Genomic DNA, 22621 nt, shown 5'->3' with positions numbered 1-22621 from the left:
TAATTAAGATGCTTCTTGTAGTAATTCAAACTCAGTGTATAACTCCTGTTGCTTTGGTTTTATGTTTTTCCTTGCCATAATTGCATTGTGCATTACAAACTTTCTTTCATCACAGGTGTCAAGCTGAAGCAACTCTGTAATAACGGCTCATGCGAGGACATAGGAAACTCCCATCGCTGTCACTGCTTAGATGGTTATACGGGTTCCTACTGCCAAAAGGAAATTAATGAGTGTGAATCAGCTCCTTGTCAAAACGGAGCACAATGTAAGGACTTAGTCGGAACATATCAGTGTCAATGTGCCAAAGGATTCCAAGGACAGAACTGCGAATTGAATGTCAATGACTGCCTTCCAAACCCGTGCCAGAATGGTGGAACTTGCCATGATCTGATCAACAACTTTTCTTGCTCCTGTCCATTTGGTACTCTCGGAAAAATCTGTGAAATCAACGTCAATGACTGCACACAGGACGCGTGTCACAACAATGGCACCTGTATAGATAAAGTAGGCGGCTTCGAATGTAAATGCCCGGCTGGATTCGTCGGTCCCAGGTGTGAGGGAGACATCAATGAATGCTTGTCGAACCCGTGCTCGAATCCAGGAACACAGGATTGCGTACAATTAATTAATGACTACCACTGCAATTGTAAACCAGGTTATATGGGTAGACACTGTGATGCTAAAGTTAACTTTTGTGCCAATTCCCCTTGTCAGAATGGAGGAATATGTACCGCGATTCAAGGAGGACATGAATGCCTGTGTAGCGATGGTTTTTACGGCAAGAACTGCGAATATTCCGGCTACGCTTGCGATTCTAACCCTTGTCAAAACGGCGGCTACTGTCGAACATCCGAGAATGGGGATTACGTGTGCGACTGTCCTTCGGGCCTATCCGGTGTCAATTGTGAAATTGATTCTATGAATGATTGTCTCAGCAACCCTTGTAAACACCCCGAAGCGCGTTGTATTGATAAACCTGGTGATTACCTGTGCTATTGCCCAAGGCAGTGGACCGGAAAAACTTGTGACATTCACGACCCTCACTCGAGAGGCGGTTACGGAAGCCCCGTAACGGGAGTCTACGGTCAAAGTCCTTCTTTGACTCTACAAGAATTAGATCTAGCTTTCCAAAGAGAACAATGTGTAAAAATGGGTTGTAAAGAGAAACAAAGCGATCATCATTGTGATGAAGAATGTAATACTTTTGCGTGTGAATTTGACGGAAACGATTGCTCTCTTGGTATAAACCCGTGGGCTAATTGCACTGCCCCAATTAAATGTTGGGAAGTTTTCATGAACGGAGAATGTAACGAAGTTTGTAACACCCAAGCCTGCTTATTCGATGGAAGAGATTGTGAAAAATCACTTCAGAAATGTAACCCGATTTACGATGCGTATTGTCAAAAACACTACGCAAACGGACACTGTGACTACGGCTGTAATAACGCTGAATGTAACTGGGATGGATTGGACTGCGAGAATGAACCCCCGGATTTAGCTGAAGGTGTTATTTCCGTGATTCTCCTAATGGATATGAGAACGTTTAAAGAGAACTCTGTTGCCTTCCTCCGGGATTTAGGTCATCAGCTTCGTACTACAATTCTGATTAAGAAAGATCATCTAGGAAACGACATGGTGTATCCTTGGAAGGGCTCGACAGATGTAGGTTTACAAGACACAGAATTTGGAAAGAAACATCACATCGTTTTTACCGAGAGAGGACAGTCTGGAGTGCAAGTGTATTTGGAGATTGATAACAGAAAGTGTACGACACTGTCTAGTTCTGAGTGTTTCTTCTCAGCGCGTGAGGCCGCCGACTTCTTGGCAGCTACAGCGTCTAAACATTCCTTGTCTTCAGACTTCCCAATCTACCAAGTGAAAGGCGTTCCTTCAATAATAAACCCGGATCTCCCTACGAATTCTAAATATGTATTTATTGGCGTAATTTTAGTTCTTTTAGCTGGTTTGTTAATCGGTGTCTTAGTAACAGCCCAAAGAAAGCGTATGCAAGGCGTAACTTGGTTCCCAGAAGGGTTCATGACGAACAGCTCATCCTCCCGTCGGCGCTCCAGACGTCGAGGTCCTGATGGCCAGGAAATGAGAAACTTAAATAAGGGTTCCATGGGATGTATTGACGTTGACATAAATGGAGGTCACATGGTGCCGCCACACTGGTCTGATGAGGATGACGATGGAGCTCCGCCGAGGGCTAAACGAGCTCGTGGTCCAGGAGACTCTGCCGCTCCAGGAGGCTATGCATCAGATCACACAGCCATCACCGATTATGAAGAAGCAACTCATGATCCAGGCAGAGTTTGGAGTCAGCAACATTTGGACGCGGCGGATATTAGAGTTCCACCTAGCATGATGACTCCGCCAGCTATCGTAAGTATTTTTTCAATACTATTCATAACTCATTGAAGCTAACTATATATTTTTTTAAAGAACATTGACCAGTAGACAAACAACCCCTTTTTAAACATTTCTTTTACATTTGTAGCACGACGGACACGTAGACGTAAACGCCCGTGGACCTCTGGGCATGACTCCATTGATGGTGGCTGCTATCCGTGGTGGAGGTCTGGATACTGGATCTGATGTCGAAGATGAACAGACGGCTCACATCATTTCTGAGCTTGTGGCCCAGGGAGCCCAACTGAACGCTGCCATGGATAAGACTGGGGAGACCAGCTTGCATCTTGCTGCTAGGTAGGTTTATATTTTAATAGAATTTCACACATATTAGACCAAATTTATTACATGCACAGTCATCTAAACCAAGTACATAAAACGTTTGTTAATAAGGGAGCAATAATAATTTTTACTTATTATTTTTAGATACGCACGCGCAGACGCAGCAAAACGTCTCCTCGACGCAGGCGCCGACGCAAACTCACAAGACAATACCGGAAGGACGCCATTGCACTCCGCTGTCGCAGCTGATGCAATGGGAGTATTCCAGATTCTGCTACGAAACAGGGCTACCAACCTTAATGCCAGAATGCACGATGGAACTACTCCGCTGATTTTGGCTGCAAGGTGAGATTTTTTACCACACTGACTTCAACACTTATTTAGATGAAATCTTGATATTTATTCAAACTGGATAATTACTCTGGAGTATGAAATATCAATAGGCAAACATATTTCCACATACAAAGTCGCAGTGTAGTAAATAGCTAAAAGTTTTAAGAAACATAGACACAGAAATTCTAAACTATATTTCCTTTCAGGCTCGCAATTGAAGGCATGGTGGAAGATTTGATAAACGCAGATGCAGACATAAACGCAGCAGACAACAGTGGAAAGACGGCGCTGCACTGGGCGGCTGCGGTCAATAATGTTGATGCTGTCAATGTGCTGCTTGTACATGGAGCCAATAGGGACGCCCAAGACGATAAGGTATGACTGAAATTGTAATCATTATTTTCACAGTATAGAATACACGTTTCAGAAATGATAGATCAGCTAACTTTAGACGAGATATAATTGTTTGTCAAGGTTACGTGGAAATCAATTAATAAGTAAATTTTGTAAACAGCTTTTCAGTAAACTAAGCTTTGAATCATCTTGACGTTAATTTCTTGATCTTTCCACAACATTTTTCAATTACTTTCATTCTAAAATTACTTTTTATAGCCATGTAGGTGTTAATCTATGACACATGTTTGCCTTGCAATCTTGCTTGCCTTTGCTTTGATTTGCCTTGCAAGTGATCATAGCGTACATAAAAAGAAAAATCACGTTAGTGTTGCATCCTTAAGCCAATAGCAAGCACATCACTCAATAATATAATAATCATAAATCATCCTTTCAGGATGAGACCCCACTATTCCTTGGCGCCCGCGAAGGCTCTTACGGCGCCTGCAAAGCCTTACTTGACGCGATGGCGAACAGAGAAATAACGGACCACATGGATCGATTGCCAAGAGACGTCGCGCAAGAGAGAATGCACGATGACATTGTCCGGTTATTGGACGAACATTGTCCGAGACCGCAGCATCATCATCTCATGTGTAAGTTATTCTTACAGGATTGGCCAAATCACTTTACTTGCGATGCTTACTATGATAAATTTCTGAAGGAAACCTGACCTAATAGAAAAGTGTTTGCTATAGTGTTCATGTTTAATTTTTATTCCAGCATCACCCAATCCTCACCCACAACTGATAAGTCAGCCAACAGTTATTAGTGCTTCAGCGACAAAGGGCAAGCCGAAGAAAGCCCGAGCGAAAGCAGGGCCCGACAGTCCTCAAGACCAATACGACACAAATTTACAGGCATCCCAAATTAGACGGTACGTTTTTCTTGTGACTTGTTAAAAGAACATTTTGAGGAAGTTGCATGAATCTGGTTCTGTGCCTTCTTAAGTTTTCATCTCATTTTCACACATGTATATCCTTTCTATAACATATTTTAACATGTGTGTTGTTTGAGAACAAAAAAATGTTTATTTTTAAGCCAGTTTATTGGTCTACATAAAAGATTACGGTTCCTGATCGGTTACGGTTCTTGTATATGTAAAAGCCTCTTCCATATTTTTCCATTCCTCTTTGTCTTGGCAAATATTCCAGTTTTTCCCCGCTAGTTCTATAACGTCATCGGTTCATCTATTCTTTTGTCGTCCTATACATCAGTTTCCTGTAAGTCCAGTCCATTTTGTTGATTTAAGTGTTCTTAAGTCAGTATCAGTGGTCAAATTTATCTTAAATATTAATATATGTATTACAGGAAGCCGAGTGTAAAAAAGAGCAATAAGAGAGTTGCACAAGAAGTCCCACAAAGCGTGGAGTCCCTGCGATTCAGTTTGAGTCCTGTCGAGTCTCCACTACAAAATTTACAGGTACGTCATATTCCTACAAAATCATCATTCATCTTCAACTCATCGCTTGCTTTCTTAACATCCAAATACGAGTAATATAATTCAAATATACAGGAATAATGATAGATATTTAACAATGTCAAGAGATTTTAATTGATTTAAAATTATGGATTTTAACTGTAATGTAATAATATATACTCCATAGCAAAAATAACTTTTTAAAGTCAACACGTCAAGCACGTGCGCAAAAGTTACTGAATGAATGAAAATATATTGATTCATTCATTCTCGTTCAGGATCTCCCGTCGCCATACGACGCGACATCGCTGTATTCCAACGCGATGGCCCAATACCCCGGAATGGAGCAACTCGTACATCATAAACAGCCGCCAAGCTATGAAGACTGTGTTAAGGTATATATTTTCTGGAAGAAAAACGTTGAGGAAAATGGAAATGAAAATGTTTGATACATTTTAATGTTAACGCCTAAATTCGCTTGGCCTTGGAAAAATTATCACGCTTCTCATACTCCATTTAAGCTTTTATATTATACACATAATTTAGATGCTACTGTATATATGAGCTTTCTATCTATGCTGAATATAAAACCTCCTTTTGCGGAGTATTTCTATCGCACATAGCATATCTGTCGCAGTAAAGTAGTTAAATCAGAGAGTTAATTGAATCTCTAGACAGTTAATTAAAGATCTATATTCAATCAAGTCGCTAGCATTTTGATTTAAATAAAGCAGCGTCGAAAACGTTTAACTATCTGTCTGACCGAAAGCCGTGTTGATTAATGTAAAACAAGATCCCGCCATGATTATTTCATTTGTTATTGTTATTTCGGTGTGATCGTGAAGAACTGAGAGCTTAGAAATTCCGTGTTTTGCTTTATTGTAAATGGTTAGGGTTAGGTTAGTCTTGTTGCCTAGGAACGTTTAGGAAACTCGTTAAACGTTTCGTTCACTCACTTGTCTGACGGAACTTTAGCGACTTAATTGAACATCGATTTTTAATAACTACTCTACAGCGACATATACACGTACAATAAAAGATTTTCGGTATGACAGTTGCTCTTTATTGCTTTAAAAATCACTTAATCTCAGGATTCTGTCATTTCTGTGCATCGTTAGTGTTAACAAAATAATGTAACTCTTAAATTGTTGTAATATTTTTTTTAATATTTAGATTTAAATCAGCTAATAAGAATTTATTTTACAGTCTGGTGGCGCCCTACAATTCGGGAGTAGTGCGGGAGCGTCTCTTTCACCGCCGTACTCGAACCATTCGCCTGCCCACAGTAACCAGACCACGTCGCCACACGCCTATATAGGTAAGTTATAAATCTAAATCTTTATTATTTTTTCAATTCTATCATTTAAAAGTAACGATTTTTTTTTCAACTTCCAAGTAAGCTATTTGCTTATTTGGAATATTCGTAATAAATTCCTTAATTAACAGCGTCTATATGTCTATAATCATACCAATAACTAATATTTGTATATTAATTTTAAATATAATTATTTTCTCAGGTTCCCCTTCTCCCGGTAAGTCCCGGCCGTCACTCCCGACGTCTCCCGCCCACATGGCGGCCATGAGGCACCATCACCAACATCAGTTAGACGCCGCGGCGTATTCGGCGCTTGCGCATCTCAGTAAGTACTCTCATACAAACATATTTTACTAAATCTCAATTATAGAACATAACTGCTAACTGTTCATTTACTTTTATACGTTCTTCTCAAGCATAAGTAGTATCGTGGGAGAGATAGCTTCCTATACTATTCTGATTTATTTCCGTGTTTTGTGTTAGTTTTTTTGTATATATACAATGTAAATAAATATATTTTCTTTGTAAATTATTGACAATTTTGAACTTAACTAATTAAAGAATCTAACAATTCAATAACATCGTAATTAATTAACTATATTTAACAGGTGCAAACGGACAACACAACGCACAACTTCAGGCGGTGATGACGCATGCAGCGGCTCTGTCGCACGCACAGGCCGCTCATCACCCTGCCATCACCAATATCATGTCCGGTGAGTACTAGTGACATGAATTACAGAGTAACCGAATATAATAGAACGGATTATATATATTATTATAATTTATTTATTTTCTTTCAAGTCCATATAAGTATTAAACACGACCAGGTCTAATGTATTTCTTCTTTCAGGTCTCTATGGCAGTTGGGGTATGGGGGACACATTCCCGACCCCGTCACCCGAGTCTCCGGATCATTGGTCGACCCCTTCCCCTCAAACACCACTCACGCAGTCCCCTCACTCGGACTGGTCTGATCGAGCAGCGCTCTCGCCTAACGATATGCAACAATCTAATAAAGGCGCAACGGAAGCCATTTACATTTAAAAATGAGTATTTTAAGTCTTTGAAGTGTCAAAATGTATGCGGAATATAAAACCTCTTGCGGAGTATTTTTTATCGATGACGTTTTTTATCTTGTTTGTAAAAAAAGGACAGAAAAACGCGCGATCTAATGAATGTTCCACAGATATTGTAAATTTAGTTAAAAATGCACAGGACGTCCTATTGCTATGATTTTAAAAATTAAACTTAAAAAGGCGCGAATTTCTGTCTTTTTAAAATTAAGAACAGCGTTTAATAGCGCCATAGACTAATGGTGCTCGTGCCGTAGCGTATAGACTGATGTACAGCCATGACGTGTGTACCTAGTTAAGACTAACAATTGTAATTTGGTGTATTTCCGATAGACAAGGCGCATAGCGACTAAGATATTTATTCATCAAAATTTATGAACTTATACGTAATTTAAGAGACAATACATGAATTGTTTAAAATACACCAGAATTTAATGTTGTTGTTTTTGTTAAAGGTAGTTTTTTAATTCAGCTTATGAGATTAGGCGAGATTTTCGTATGAAATAATTTATGTGTGATTTAGCACTGTACTTTGTATGTAGATTATATGTAAGTCGTTAAATTATGAAAAATGAGATTGAAGTCTAAAATTCTCGGATAGGCGACAATGTTAGTTATTTTAGAACCGCTCATTCCGAATCATTCCATTTTTGCTTCCAATTTATGGTTAAAGAGGTGACAACAAATGCAAAAATTCTAATTGTTTAGAAAACATATATAAGGGATATATAACCTTTAAAAAAAAAAATTCCCACGTGATCACAACCATAGATGATACATATCATATGTGGTATGGCCGCCAAGATTGTTAGCGGCATTATGTTGAAATCATAACATTCCATTTTATGTTACAACAATAAAAAATATCATTACTATCAGAATTTAATTGTTTTATATTGAAGCGATTTTTAATAGAATTATTTCATGGTTGTCTGTTGTCACCTCCGAATCAGTACTTTAGTACAAGATCTCACCATTCCATTACTCATTGGGACCATGCTCAATATGAAATTTCAATTGTATCATATTATTATAAGTTACGCCTATGTAAATAGCAATTTTTATATTTAATTTTTAGTTGTATGTTTGTGTGTCATTGTTATGTGCCAACGAGCCGGTACCCTTTATATAATTTAGATGTAAGACGTCATTTCCATGTTTTTAAATTTTAGGAAAATTTTAACGCTATCATTGATAGACATTGATAAACTCGCATTTTTTTTTACATAAATGTACTTGATACCACATAATATATATAAATATACGGAGGATTTTCTACGCCATAGGTTATCATTGGATCTGTTATACTGGAAACTATCTGTAATCGTTATATAGTATATTTTTACATTCCAAATACATTCCCTTAAAAACGGAAATGACGTCATAGGGTACAAAGTAAACGCGTGCTTCCTTAATGCATTCTGTAATCGTAAAGCTAACCGCGTTAAGTACAAATTGTAAAAACATTAGGAAATTAAATTTGTAAAACCTTTGTGGTTCTTGCATCGTATACGGCACTATATTGCTAAATCAAGATACCGTCTACCGAAGCTTGTAAAGCAGTTATGTGCAGTAATAAATAACAGTACTAGACTAGAAAGGGTTGCCAGTCGTCAATATTGTAGCACAGTGTGCCAAAATAGAGATAATGTATCAATCAATGTAATGTCGTTTATAATTTAATATCTTCGGATTAAATACAATTTTCTATTCAAATATATAATCTGGCAAGTCTCAACAGATGTTTTTCCAATTGTGAAACAGTCTAAACCAACAAACCTCTTAAATAAAAATTCAGTTAATAGTATCTTTTGATACGGGCCAAAGTCGTAATGGACTCGAGTCGTACAGTCGTACTGGAGTCTAAACATTCAAACTTCACAAAATAAAGTATTGACAACTTATACTTCATAGAATTTTTATGATACGGGCCTAAGTGGTACTGGATTAGATACTGTAAAATGCTATTATGATATGATTTATATTAAAACATGCACTTACAGCACTTTGGTAGAACGGCAATTTTATGTTTATTTTAGTTTACATTTTTTAGCATGATCTTCAAGTCTGTGCCTTTTATTGTATCAAAATCAATAGTTAAGGAATAGTTTGTAAGTTGCCTGTAAATAAATTTTTATCATTATTTCTATGGAATGCATTTGTTTGTAAGATTCTTGTATGTGGAGGATACAGTTTTATATTTTCCCCGTAATGACAATAAAGGAATAAATAAATATTGTTGTTTTTCTCTTGCTGCAACTCAAACAACAACGGATCGCTCGAAAGCGATCCTTTTGATTAATTATTTTAAATATTTTTATATTGTAATGTAACGAAGTGTTAATAAATAAAACCTATAAAGTGAAATGCTATAACTAAATATTATTGATACGACGAAATGCATTCAAATCTTTCGAACCCTTTACAAAAATAGAATACTGCTTTCCACAAACATATAAAATCGTTGACGTATACTCCTAAAAGAGACAATACTTAGTCAAATCCACAGAGGATAGCGTAGCGACACGGCTCTGTGGATTTGATATTTTTTTCGCTTATAGGACTCCGCAAAACAAATAATATCTATTTACCAGCAAACACTTATTTATGAAATTTATTGAGATAACGTAAAAAAACATTTTAGTATTGTATTTTATTAACATAACTTTTACACATTTAAAGAAAACACTTTTTTAACGTATTGAAGCTATGTATTATTATAAACTTATAATTATTTCACCGTGACCAAGTTAAAATTATATAATTTAATGTTTATAATAATACACTTTTGTCAGTAGAAATATAAAGGACAAAAGTGTTTATGAAAATATTAGTCTTTACTACACATGTCAAGAGGTACCCTCAAAGTAGTAAATATGAGCAATTTTGACAAGTGTTTCGTAAAGTTGTTTGTTAGTTAAAATTCTAATAATGTTAAAAGATATATTTACTAGGTATTCAGCATAAAAAGTAAGTACACAATTTACAAATATTAATTCAATTTACCAAACGCATTTTTAAATCTTAACTATTTATAAGTATTTACTATACATACAATGTTACGGACAATGTTTTCAACTTAAAAAAAACAATCACTATTTCATCAATTTTATGATTTGAACATATTATGATCTGAATAAGACATTTCCTCTTTCCCGTAGTGTTCAATCTATACGTATATTAAGCTAGTTGAATTATCGAAAAGCCATGAGCAAGCAGATCTGACAAACGTTTAGATATATGTAGGAAAGGTACAGCAAATTACGATAAAAATCTACCAAAATCTTTCTTGTACTGGTGTTTTCTATTTCATCGTCAATTAGATGTTTATGATAAACGTAAAGTCCCAAAATGAAAAAGCTCTTACAATGAGAGTGAGATTAATGTTCGAATACCTTGTGTTTTTAAGTGCTGTAGTAATCATTATATTTTAAAGCAGTAAGACTGCAATATAATATCATGCTTAGTGAATTCAGGTTGCAATTCTCATTTCTGAGTTCGTAGGTTTGCCCGGCTGTGCACCAATGGACTTCCTGAATGTCTTTTCTTTCTTCCCTGGAGCTGTGAAGGAAAATATCGTGAGGAAACTACAACTTAGGCCCAAAAAGTCGACGGGGTGTGGCAGGCACAGGAGGCTAATCACCTACTTGCCTGTTAGAAAAAAGTAACGTAACAGATACATAACGTAACAGATACAGTAATTTTAGGCCCAGACCCAAATTGTTGTAAACGTGTTTTTTTAAAGTAAAACTTCTTAAGCGTCGTTGTGATTTCAAACCGGTTTCAACGAGAGATAGTAAAAAGAGACAGACACATAAATTCATAAGATTTAACTGAGAAAATGAGATTATACAGTATAAACTTTAAATTTGTGTGTATTTAATCATTTTCTGAATTAAAAAAACATAGATGTGAAAAAAATAAGTAGTTCAATTATAAAATAAGATTAAATTTTCAATTTTATTTATATATAATTAATTATAGAAACTTTTTGAAATGAAAACTTTCCATATAAAAGTTTACTTAATTTAAAGTTTATAGACTGTATTTATACTTCCTATCTCATATTATCTCACGTTAAATCTTAAGAATTTATGGGTCTGTCGCTTTTTCATTCCATCGAATTTTAAACTTTCATAATTTTAGTTTTTACCTAATTAATAGATTCTAAATAATCTTAAACTTCTTTATCGGCGTTGGAAAAAAAAACCCTCACATTTTTTAGTTACGCGTCCCATTTTTCCGTTACGCGCCATCTTTTTCTCAGTAGCCATTAATAACAAAAATATATAATAATTCTATTACAATTAATGAAATTCTGTAATAATCTTAGTAGTAATAAGGTAAAATGAAATAGCTGTAAAGTTGCATAAAGTAGATCATTTTTAGAAAAATATGGTCATAAAGAAGTGACACTTCTTACGTGTGTACACTAGTACACTCACACTTTGTTTTTTCAGTGCTTCAACCGCGAGGCGAAACTACCACATCTTGGTTGGCGTCCGGCATCGCTATGGCGGTCATAACTATCGCTACGTTAATCGGCAACCTCTCCATGTTAACAGCTATGATACGTGTGAAAAGGTCTCCCACGCATTATCCACTCATCAGTTTGGTGGTGGCCGACTTCCTTGTTGGTTTAGTGGTGTTGCCTATCGCAGCTGCGAGAGAGTTATTTGTTTTTCACTTGCGTAAGTATTTACGGACGTATTTAGGTTTTATTTATTCAACATAAAATAGGCCTTTTGCTTTTGATAATATAAGTATTTTGAGTAAGTTAAAATAATGTAAAGTAATATTTATTATTTTTGTTGTTCTCCATTTCGCTTTCCTCAGGGAACAAAGTCGTAAAGCACTATTACGTCGGTTTTGATATTTTCCCCCTTTTCCACTTCTTTGGGTTCCTGTAACTGTAATTTTTTTCAGATTTTTTTCAAAACATTTTATTATAAAAAAACGCGAGAATGTCTTTATTCTACGGAAATTATTTTGTGCACGAGGTTAGTAATTTACTTTCCTTAAAAAGATCGCAACAACCATAAATATAGTTTTCGTTTAGATTGCAATTCTACCAAATGCGACAGTTAAAAAACTAATAAAAAGTGGTAATAATAGATAAATGTCACCATGGTCATAAAATTACCGCGAAAACACTGATAATAGATAATAATATATCACAAAATGTGGCGTCGTAATATGAAACAATCATAAAACGCTTTTGCTCTTCAGTCTAATTAGATATAAAAGCCCTGTATGTATGTACACATGTACATTTAGTTATTTTTTAACTATTTACACTCACTACATAACAATAATGTTTAAATCGTCAAATAGATAAACAAATCACCTTTCATTTGTTATATGTAATTGTATATATAAAGTACTTAGTATCCTAGTAATAATAAAGTTCCTTCTTTTATTTTTCCTGACAAAAAATATTTTGCTTTTATATGATAAATTATTTTAAAAAATGTATAAATTATATATTATACTGTTTATATGGACTCACAAAGATAACTTAAATGTTTGACTTAAGTTATTTTTGTGACTTACTTACAGCTCACATCGTCTGCGCGTTTTGGGGCACCTTGGACGTGTTATGCTGTACAGCATCCATATTATCGCTTTGTGTTCTGGGGTGGGAGCGTTGGTCTGGCATCACCGCGCCTCTGGCCAGAGCAAGACGGGCAGAGAAGGCCAGAGTATTGTCCTGCGTCATCTGGCCGATAGCCTGTGCTGTTGCCTTGCCTGCTGCTATTATTCCTTCACCTCGTCATTTTCACCCTGGAGAATTGGCTAAAGCTTGTACTGTTAATACTAATATTGGGTAATATGTGTTATTAATAACATGCTGACCTTTTGAACGCTAGTTTGACATAATATGTTAAAGTGGTATTTCTTACAAATATAAATTATTTATATCTAAATGAATAAATCAGTGGCGCTACAACCTTCTTTATGTCTGGGCCTCAGCTTTCTGTATCTGTTTCATGATAATTTTTCAATCTAATAGCCTCCTGTGACACATGCCGTCGATTGATTGGGTAAAAGACTAGCCGGATTCTTTACAATGCATGTTTTCCTTCACTCTTCGAGTGAATGTTAAATGTTAATATAGACAGAAATTTTATTGGTGCACAGCCGGGGATCGAGCCTACGACCTCAGGGCTCTCATCCCTGCATCATCGCAATTATATTTAATTTACATTTTTATTTTTGCTAGTATTATTTTCTTATAATATTGCCAGTACCTATTTTAAAAGTATTTTTTGTAACATTTATTTACCGATATCGTCATACATTTTAGATAACTTTATATATAGGTATAGCTTGTAACAATTACCGTAGATATAGTATTATTTATGATGTGGTAAATTTCAATATACAAATAAAATAATTAATAAAAAAGACAGATCTTAATTTTTTTAAAATATATAATATATCTGTATTCTATCGCGTGTTTCCGTGTTTTATTCCTGACCGTATTTGTCAATTACTCGTCTTTTTCCGTAGTTAGCAATTGTTCAGTAACATGCTCACAGGTGGAACTGTAAAGACTCAATATTTCAGGTACGTCTTTTTCAGCATTTCATTCTCTTTCTACATCCCAGCAACCATAATGCTGGTGATGTATGGATACATTATTCGAGCGCTCGCATCCCCACCACCTATACGTGTTCATAGGGGACGATCACCTCATCCGGAAACTCGGGTAAATACATATACAATATATTTAGTTTTTTCCGGACAGGAGGCAAACTGGCAGGAGGCTCACCTGATGTTACGTTTCCACCTATGGAAACTGACCTGATATGAGACCTTTCATGTAGATTCGATGTAGTCAAGACATTTAGTATAAAAACTATCGCGTTTGACGTGAATGTTCACGTTACCCATGCCTGTGATAATGAACCACATTACACACCTTACAACTGACAAGCCAAGGGATATTTGAACTTAAAAATGCTTAAAAATATTATAAACTAAATTTAGTCTGCTAGTTATTTTTAAGATTTATTATTAATTTATTAACAATATACATTAGAGTACTATTCCAAAACAATGATGTAGAAAAATTATCTTATGTATTTTATACATGAACGCAACCCTACTTTGCAAAAATATAAATGTGTATAGGCGGAACAACTTTGCTAACGGGGAACTGGTTCTAGCCCTCGGTATCTAAAACAACTTTGGGTACAAAGAAAAGTTCTTGGAGAACACATGGGTTGCACAGCCAAATCATTAATGCTAATATCGATCTCAATGAATTATCTAATATATATATTTTTTCTTTTAACAGAATCAAGTTCAAGTAAGATCAGGTGCTGGTTATAGAACATCAGAACCTACAGATCACAATAGAAATATGAGTCCTATGTAAGTAGTAGTTAGTAAATTTTGTTTGTTTGTATCATCACCTCTTTTCCCCGGGTAGGTGGATAACACGGATCTCCACTTGATACGGTGCTGCCATACATCTCTCGCTTAACTCCGTTTCATTATGCATGCTAGGTTATGGTAGGATAGAAGCACAGTTCTTATGGGTGCTCTGAAGACAAAGTGTCTGTGACCCAAATTGTCACTTGGCGGCGTGGCAGTCGTCGGAATTCAGACGTAGGCCTAACTGAACAATAAGAAACACGAAGAAGAGAAAGCAAGAGAGACGGAGAACGACGCCAGCGCCGCCAACTACGAACTAAACTTGGGGTAGACCCCACTTTGACTCGGTACACGAAAACCTTATGGCCTACGATACTATCCTACGTATTTCGTTGGTTTTGGGGTTTTTATATATTTCTCAATATTGTGGTGGGGAATTTTATTTTATACACATATTTTGTAGAAATATATATTAGGAAATTTCTTAATATATATACATATATTACTATTCCTAATCTGTATTCATAGGCGATACGACAGGCCCCCAGCATCGTATCAATAAGTTTTAAACAACGAGCGCTGATCTTCCAGTGTTTATAGATATTTTTATAACCGTACACTTATATTTGTGTCTTTCTTTTTTATTTTTAATTTTTTTAGATGTTCTACACCAAAACGGATTCGTGTGACCATTCCGGGAACTTCGAAAACTGTTAAATTACCTTCACCACTGAAGTCGCCACGTACTATGTAAGTAGATTACTAATAAGTCTCAAAACCTAAAAGTATAAATTTAGATAGATGATTTAAACATTTTTTTAAACAACATTGCTCTAGTCTAACAATTGGTCTATACGAACCCCTTATGGTCCTTTCATAAAAGTCCTTCAAATAATAAACGGACCGGTTCTTCATCTATTGGCAGCGGCACGTAAGTCTAGCGCTGGCCGATACCGATATTATATGCCACTTTGATTAATGATTACCTAAATAACGATATAAAGCTGAACGAAATGTGAAGGATAGCTGCTGCGCATGATTACTGTCGCGCATGTAAGTAATATTCTATCTATAAGATATAATAAGACAGTAAAAAAGTGTCTGTACATAGAACGTATTTACAAAAAAGACCTTAGATATTTTAACAAGTTTATGGGTTTATCTTTTAATTTGTAATCTTTTATTAATCTGAATCAGAGAACGGTATCACGCCTTCAATGGTCTCGCGACAAGGCCTTTTGCTTACTTAGGGCCCGGGCTCAGGACTGCTTAGTTCGTCGGCACTAGCGTCATCTTCATTGCTATCCTCGGAACTATCTCCATCGACATGAATAATGAATTGTTCTGTTACCAAATCCACGACATGATAACTCTTTTATCATATTTCTCTTCTATATCCTTCAGCTTTTTACACAACTTTTGCCAATCCCATGTACCCATTAGTAAAACGTTTTCTTGTATTAGGTCTATACATTTACTGACACTCCATTTAATATTTTTGCTGCCTACATATTGTTTAATATCCGACCATGCCATTTCAATCGGATTTAGTTCGGGGTGGTATGGTGGTAGTCTCAGTACCTGATGACCTCGTTCAGCTAGGATTCGATCAATAGAAAATGTTTTAAATTTATCTTTGTTGATCTTTATTAAATTGTATAACTGAGGTTTCAAATGTGTTTCCTCGTACCTTTTTCAGTGAGCCAGGCCTGCATGTCAGCGTTTTTAGAATTAGAGGTTGGTGCGCGTCCCACTGCTTATTATGATAGGACGCGTTGTCGACTACCACGACGGAACTGGGTTGTAGGTTGGGCATTAATTGGGTTCGGAGCCATTTTTCGTAGTTTTCAAAATTCATATTGTCGTGGTAGTCGCTTGATTTGGTACCAGCTTTAAAAGTCAGCAACGCATTAGTTATAAACCCAGTATCAGACCCTGCGTGGACAATGACAACTCGCTGTCCTTTCGAAATAGGTTTCTTAAGCCCCTTAGTAGTACCATCGGTCCAGGCTTTTGACGAAGAGTGCGATGAATATACGTAAGATTCGTCTGTATAAACAATAGGCATTCCCTCTTGGCGATATTGCTTTATTTTCCTTAAATATTCGATACGTTGCAAACGTATATTAGAAGTCTCAATCAGCCCTTTCCGGTTGTTTTCGGTGTTTTTCCACCGAAATCCCAAACTCTAAACTATTCACCGAAGACTTCGTTCTGAACGTTTGAAATTTATGTCATCTTCTAGCTGCTTTTTAAGCTTTCCGATGGTAGGAAGTTCATTATTTGTCTTGTGAAAGTTATGAATGGTTCTCTTTATTACTCCTTGGTCGAAGTTATCGATATTTGTGACCGGTTTTGTTCTGGAACGTTTTTGCCAGGTGTTCTGAACACTGTGATCAAATCAGAACTTTGGCTTGATTGGAGATGTTTCTTACCGTTGCAATTGACGTTTTTGTTGACTCTGCTGTCCTTTTTTGGATTTTACCTAATTCGCTGATTATACTTATAAATTTTATGTTTCCTGCCTTAATGATTTCGGCAGTTTGTTTTATCTGGCTAAAATTTACAATGTTGCTGTCCGAATGACTGAACAAAGTATTTGTAGCTTCGTCAATCTCACTTTGGATTTGTTTCAAAGAATCAATTAATTCGTTAGATTCCCTTTTTAAAAAACAATTCACGACATAAACCATTTTCCTGGCTTGTCTTTTCAAAACAGTATTTGTTCTAGGCATATTCACTTTAAAGTCACAAACAAATAACAAACAACAAAACACTAACAAATTCAAACGTAACAAAAAACAACAAAACGTAACAACAGTAACAATAATATTAATGACGCGACTGTACACGGGATGTGCGCGGGGCGTCGTATCGGTGCGGGGGACGGAATGCGACTGGAGAGCCAATCGACGCTACGCGCGCCCGCTTTTCATTCCGCTAGCCCCCCTCAGGTACCTTATTTTTTACTTCTGCGCAATAACGGTCAGCGCTAGAGTTTCGTGCCGCTACTTATAACAAAGATTTATAGTAGATTTGGCACTTATTAAGTCCAGATACTGGCAATCATCTTGAACAAATGTCCTTGCCTGCGCAGAAGCGATTTTTAGGTATCACTGGGAGGGGGGAGAGTGACGTGTCGATAGCGTGATTGGTAAATCAGTTGTCGTTTGTGTACGATGCGCAAAATTTCCTCCACTCCCTTGTTTAATGCTCAAGAAGTTTTGCCGGTATCTGTAGTATTATTTTATGTATTTTCAAGGAGCGGTATAATGACCCGACAACGCCGCGCTACACGAATAATAATAATGTTGATGGCGCTATTCTTCGTGTGCTGGGCACCTTTCTTCATCATGTTGCCTGTAGGTCCGTTCATACTTATTAATTTACACACATTTGGTGTCCAAAGATTAGTTTTTCACTCGTCATAAATAGAGACTGCACATGGCGTATGAGCTTTAGTTGAAACAATTGTTACGGCTTCAAGAATACAGACCTAGTGCAATGGGAATTAAAGGCAAACAAACTGATATAGAAAACGGATAATGCATAAAAATAATAATTAGCGCCGAAACATGACAGTTTTGACAGCTCGAACGCATCGACCCACAGATAAACCATTCGAACAATGTAAATATTCTTGCTATTATCTAATCGAATATCTATTCGATTTGCATATTCTTTGGTTATTTGCAGATTCACTCTGTGACTGCGTGAATGACTCAGCGTGGCAATGGTGCACTTGGCTGGGCTACCTTAACTCGGCGTTGAACCCTCTGGTATATTCTGCCGGCTCCCCGAGTGTACGGAGAGTTATTAGGGCTTCCTTCACTACGTCCAGTTCAGGAAATACAAGAACAATACCAACGTGTATCCCGCGACCGAATATTATGGAATAATACGGTTAGTTGATATTTAATTGTAAAAAAGCACTGTCACTGTTTAATTGAAAGACTTGTCTCTTGTATTAGAAAATAATACACTTTTGAAATGCCTTGAATTGCTCTAGATATACCAGGCATCCCATTATTCCATATATCCCGTCCCTCCTTTCCGGAGAACGCTTTTTGACCAAAACTCACCGCTGTTCAGATTGAGCATTCCGAGCTCCCAGCTCGTTTGCTAGGTCTGGATATCCACAGTTGCTACCTTCACATATTAAAATCGATTTTCGTTTACTTTTTATAACTTAATTGTTTAATTGAATTCCTTTTTATGATCTCTTCGAGATTGTTATATTTGCCAATAAGTGGCTGGGCACATTAAAAATTGTTTTTATTTTTCTTGTACCAATGTATGAGTGTACCAAGCGTTTACAAGCTTTTATATTAAATAAATAAATAAGACAGGATTAAATTGAACTAAATTAAAATATGCATTAAAATAAATATTTTATTTACACACTCGATTATTTTGTGTACATTTCTTTGGTATAAAACTACCCAGGATTACTCTGTTTTAAACGAAATTGCACTCGAAAAATACTGCCTCAATGGAAGAACTGTTAAGATCTACACTTACATTAATTAACAATCAACGATATTATTTACAACTTAATAAACTTTGAAACTACCAACATTTATTCAACAATTCTAACTAACTTGTGCAATAATCCAATAACATGTTTGCACAAAATAACAATAAAAATTATAATTTTAATCTCCACACTAGATGTGTTTGGTAACCCCAAAGGTTATTCGAAATGTTAGTGTAAATTTCATATTTTGACAGTGACAGCTGACAGCTAGTGTCTCAAGATGGCGGCGAGGGATAAGATGGCCGCTACGTAAATGGGCGGGGCCGAGAGATTGCTTGCACCACCAAAGTCCCTTGCGTCCGGAGAACAGGTCTTGCAGGTGCAACGGCCTGCGAGGCAATATCCTGGCTCATCTTCTTCAGATACACATTCCTGGGAACAAGTTTAATTGGATCGCATTGTACTGTGCGTGATACTTTATGCATTTATTTAGCAACATAGTTCAAATTTAACATATAATTCAGGGAAGTTATATATTTTGATAAGATTACAATAAAACTTTGAAATATTTAAAAACTTGATTCAATGAATTGACCTATATTGAAAATTTAAAACATTCATAAAAATAATTCCTTTAAAATTTTCGCTTGTTACATTATATGGTCTACTAAGCCTTGTGAAGATAAAAGGGCCGCAACAATTAACGGACCATCAAAATTCAAATCTTAAGTCCATAAACATGTTTTAATTATCTAGATTTCATTATACCATATAGGAATAGTAGATATATATATATATATATATATATATATATATATATATATATATATATATATATATAACATAACATAGAGTAAAAAAGCATGTAATGTAGAAATAGATAGATTTTACCTCATCCCGGATACACTCCTGACCGGGGCGTCTTCTGTGCCAGCAGTGGGCAGGGTTGCCAACAGGTCGTGCGTTGTAGCCACACGAGCACACACCGCCGAGACACAAAGCCGCCCCCACAGACTTGGCTTCCGCCACCCCTGATAGGGCTTCACACTGCACGTCGTATTGGCAAGGATCGTTTAGCATTTTAGCAGCTGGGAACAATTATATCTTTTAATATAAACTCTATTTCTTTCTAAAAAAAAGTAAATAATATAAATGTCGAATTGCAAAACACGGGATTCCCCGAGACTCCTATATGAAATATTGTATATATTATATGTGGTATTGACAATAATTTAGTTATCCTAAAGAATTAGCCCCAAAAGTAACTACGGAAAACGAATTCTGACTTAAGAAAGTATCAGTTCGTTATTATATTATAATAGTTATTAAAATCTAGATTCGTTTAGTTAGGCTTCATAGATTAAAAATATTGGCATACAAAAATAGAATACATTATTGATTTAACCGTAATTTATTATCTGCAAAAGACTTTGACAACGAATGTAGACAAATATATCCTAAAGAGGTTTTACTAAGTGGAACCAAAGATTAATAAGGTTTTAATTATAATTGTTCTTTCTCTATACAATCGTACCATATATAAATATTTATTCATTTACACCATCAGTTCTGCAGAATTGGGTATATTTATGACAGTTAGGAAGACTGAGAGAATGTAAGTATTATATTATTTTATTAAGTATTATACAATTTTTTAGTAGCTTAAGGTAGTATGTAAGTTAGTCAACATATTTTAGTTATTGTTTGACATATGCTATAAATGAATTAATAAATGTTTAGACTCAAAAATCAACAGGGTACCTATATTGGGGACGGATGGTAACTTTACCGATAAATAGATGCAGAAATCTGTTGGTTTATTTTCTAGTGTGATTACATTTCCGTATTTAAAAGAATATAAAGTTTTGACAGCAGTGTTCAGCCAAGTGGCTAGAGCGTGCTACTCTCATCCCTGAGGTCGTAGGATCACCGGCTGTACAGCTGACTTTACTTTCTCTCTATGTGCGCATTTCACATTCGCTTGAACGGTGAAGGAAAACACGTGAAGACCGCAGTTGCCGTAGACCCAAAAAGTTGCAGGCGTGTATCAGGCACAGGAGGACAAATTATCAAGAAAATACAGAACAGAATAAAAAAGTAGCGCCATTGATATATTTATGACATTTATTATACAAAGTATCGACTCACATTCAACACACGCGTTGATCTCTGAGTGGGCCACCCAGTTTTCTCTACAGCGACAAGTTCCGCGACACTCCAAACCGGGGCCTGCGCATTGTAAATTGTCTTCACACGTCTCGCCCAATAGGGCATCTCGGACGCATCTGAAATATTTAAAGTTAATTCGATTAGCGATGCATTTCAGGTCGTTAATTGAATAAGACGTCCAGTACTGCCCACGAATAGTACAATGAATGTTATTTTATTTCCGAACCCCCGACTAAGGGTCCTTCCAGTGTACAAATTTTTAAAATGCCGGCAATACTCTTGCTTGCTTTCTGGCAATGTGTCCATGGGCGGCGGTATCAGTTAACATAAGATGAGCCCCGTGTTTGCCGTCTATTATATACAATATAAAAATAATAAAATATCTATATAATGTTTCAAATCCATGAAGTTCGTTTTTAACTGATTTTTGTAGGTAATAGATGTTATTTCAAAGAATTGGAGCAGTTTGTCCTAGTGGCATGTGATTCTCTACTCTCCTCTACCATCTATCTTGAATTTGATTTGCGATTCAATTCATACATATGCAATTTTTAACAATGTTGTTTTAAGACGTTCTCACGTAAAATCATCGTCCATAAACCGACTTTACAGACATCCAAATTTTTTTAGAATGAGAAAGAATATTTATTAATTAAACGCCATTCAAGATCTGTGCAAACAGAGGATTTAATGCAAAAAAATATTTTTTTTAATAGGCAGGCATATTTCTACTTGTTGGAAAGTCGTGGTGCTGTCCACATACAATTGTCTATGATGCATTTGCATTATATATTCATTATATATTTTCTTATACAAGTAAACACAATGTTTTCAAGTATTATTTAATTGCGTTTTAATTAATTGCTATAGCCGCTAGTCCACCCTATCACTACTTTCGTATTAATAATTATCAATTGAACAAAGATGTAACTCACAAGTTAAATATGAATAGCTATTAGTCATCCCTTACCTGGTTCCATTATCCCTAGGGCTGAATTGCAGCTGACATGTACAATACCCACGAACACAGAAGGCCTGACGATCCGGTCCTTGCTCACCCAAAAAGCAGTTCTGGTCTACGACACAACGCTCACCAATCACTGCAATGTTATAGGAAATATATATTTATTTGCTTCTAATAAGACCTTGCCTCTCTCCATATATAATTTCAAGAAATAATATTTTCATATTCCAGGCAAACGTAGGCATTAGCCTAAAAAACTTGAATTCACATTTCAAAGAAACGAGCTACGTTTGTTAATCTTCATAATAAATACGCGAGGTATAATAACGAAAAAGATACTTTTTGTACAATGTCAATGATAATATCTGTAGGAGCAATGGCACTGGTATCGGCGACA

General features: G+C 36.0%; 3 protein-coding genes across 8 annotated transcripts in view; 2 read left to right on the top strand and 1 right to left on the bottom strand.

The window, feature by feature from the left end:
- LOC123716581 (neurogenic locus Notch protein) overlaps window positions 1-9458 on the top strand; it is a 114719-nt gene extending 105261 nt beyond the window's left edge. For 2 of the 3 annotated variants that reach the window (XM_045672406.1, XM_045672398.1), the window contains 12 exons: window positions 116-2385; window positions 2501-2709; window positions 2839-3039; window positions 3234-3402; window positions 3818-4016; window positions 4144-4297; window positions 4732-4843; window positions 5119-5235; window positions 6047-6158; window positions 6358-6480; window positions 6764-6871; window positions 7009-9458. In XM_045672406.1, coding sequence (XP_045528362.1) covers window positions 116-2385; window positions 2501-2709; window positions 2839-3039; window positions 3234-3402; window positions 3818-4016; window positions 4144-4297; window positions 4732-4843; window positions 5119-5235; window positions 6047-6158; window positions 6358-6480; window positions 6764-6871; window positions 7009-7202 — 3968 coding nt within the window. In that variant the 3' untranslated portion in view covers window positions 7203-9458. The remainder of the gene's footprint in view (window positions 1-115; window positions 2386-2500; window positions 2710-2838; window positions 3040-3233; window positions 3403-3817; window positions 4017-4143; window positions 4298-4731; window positions 4844-5118; window positions 5236-6046; window positions 6159-6357; window positions 6481-6763; window positions 6872-7008) is intronic. The other variant, XM_045672415.1, reaches the window with a different exon arrangement.
- Window positions 9459-10139: 681 nt separating this feature from the next.
- Window positions 10140-18407, top strand: LOC123710369 (5-hydroxytryptamine receptor 1E-like). 2 transcript variants are annotated; one of them, XM_045662210.1, is made up of 8 exons: window positions 10140-10201; window positions 11692-11922; window positions 12791-13058; window positions 13802-13943; window positions 14535-14611; window positions 15275-15364; window positions 17877-17976; window positions 18311-18407. In XM_045662210.1, coding segments are annotated over exons 1-8 (930 nt in total). In that variant the 5' UTR covers window positions 10140-10200; the 3' UTR covers window positions 18332-18407. The 2 variants fall into 2 exon arrangements, with proteins under 2 accessions (XP_045518166.1, XP_045518175.1); XM_045662219.1 differs by lacking the exon at window positions 17877-17976 and having other exon boundaries at window positions 18311-18384.
- A 585-nt stretch (window positions 18408-18992) lies between these two features.
- Window positions 18993-22621, bottom strand: part of LOC123708928 (prion-like-(Q/N-rich) domain-bearing protein 25) — a 28890-nt gene continuing 25261 nt past the window's right edge. For all 3 annotated transcript variants that reach the window (XM_045659950.1, XM_045659959.1, XM_045659969.1), the window contains exons 5-8: window positions 22231-22360; window positions 21240-21376; window positions 19983-20179; window positions 18993-19523 (exon numbers count right to left, since the gene is read on the bottom strand). In XM_045659950.1, the coding sequence (XP_045515906.1) occupies window positions 19359-19523; window positions 19983-20179; window positions 21240-21376; window positions 22231-22360 (629 nt within the window). In that variant the 3' untranslated portion in view covers window positions 18993-19358. The remainder of the gene's footprint in view (window positions 19524-19982; window positions 20180-21239; window positions 21377-22230; window positions 22361-22621) is intronic.

This window comes from Pieris brassicae, chromosome 1 (genome assembly GCF_905147105.1).
Source record: "Pieris brassicae chromosome 1, ilPieBrab1.1, whole genome shotgun sequence".
NCBI classification, from domain to species: Eukaryota; Metazoa; Arthropoda; class Insecta; order Lepidoptera; family Pieridae; genus Pieris; species Pieris brassicae.
The sequence above is the reverse complement of the archived record's forward strand: the minus strand, read 5'-3'. Positions and strand labels throughout refer to the sequence as shown.

Excerpts from the sequence above, each read along its gene's own strand:
- LOC123710369 (XM_045662210.1), top strand. Across the intron at positions 13,059-13,801 it reads ACTGTTAATACTAATATTGG|GTACGTCTTTTTCAGCATTT; the intron begins GTAATATGTGTT and ends TCAATATTTCAG. Across the intron at positions 15,365-17,876 it reads CTGAAGTCGCCACGTACTAT|GAGCGGTATAATGACCCGAC; the intron begins GTAAGTAGATTA and ends TGTATTTTCAAG.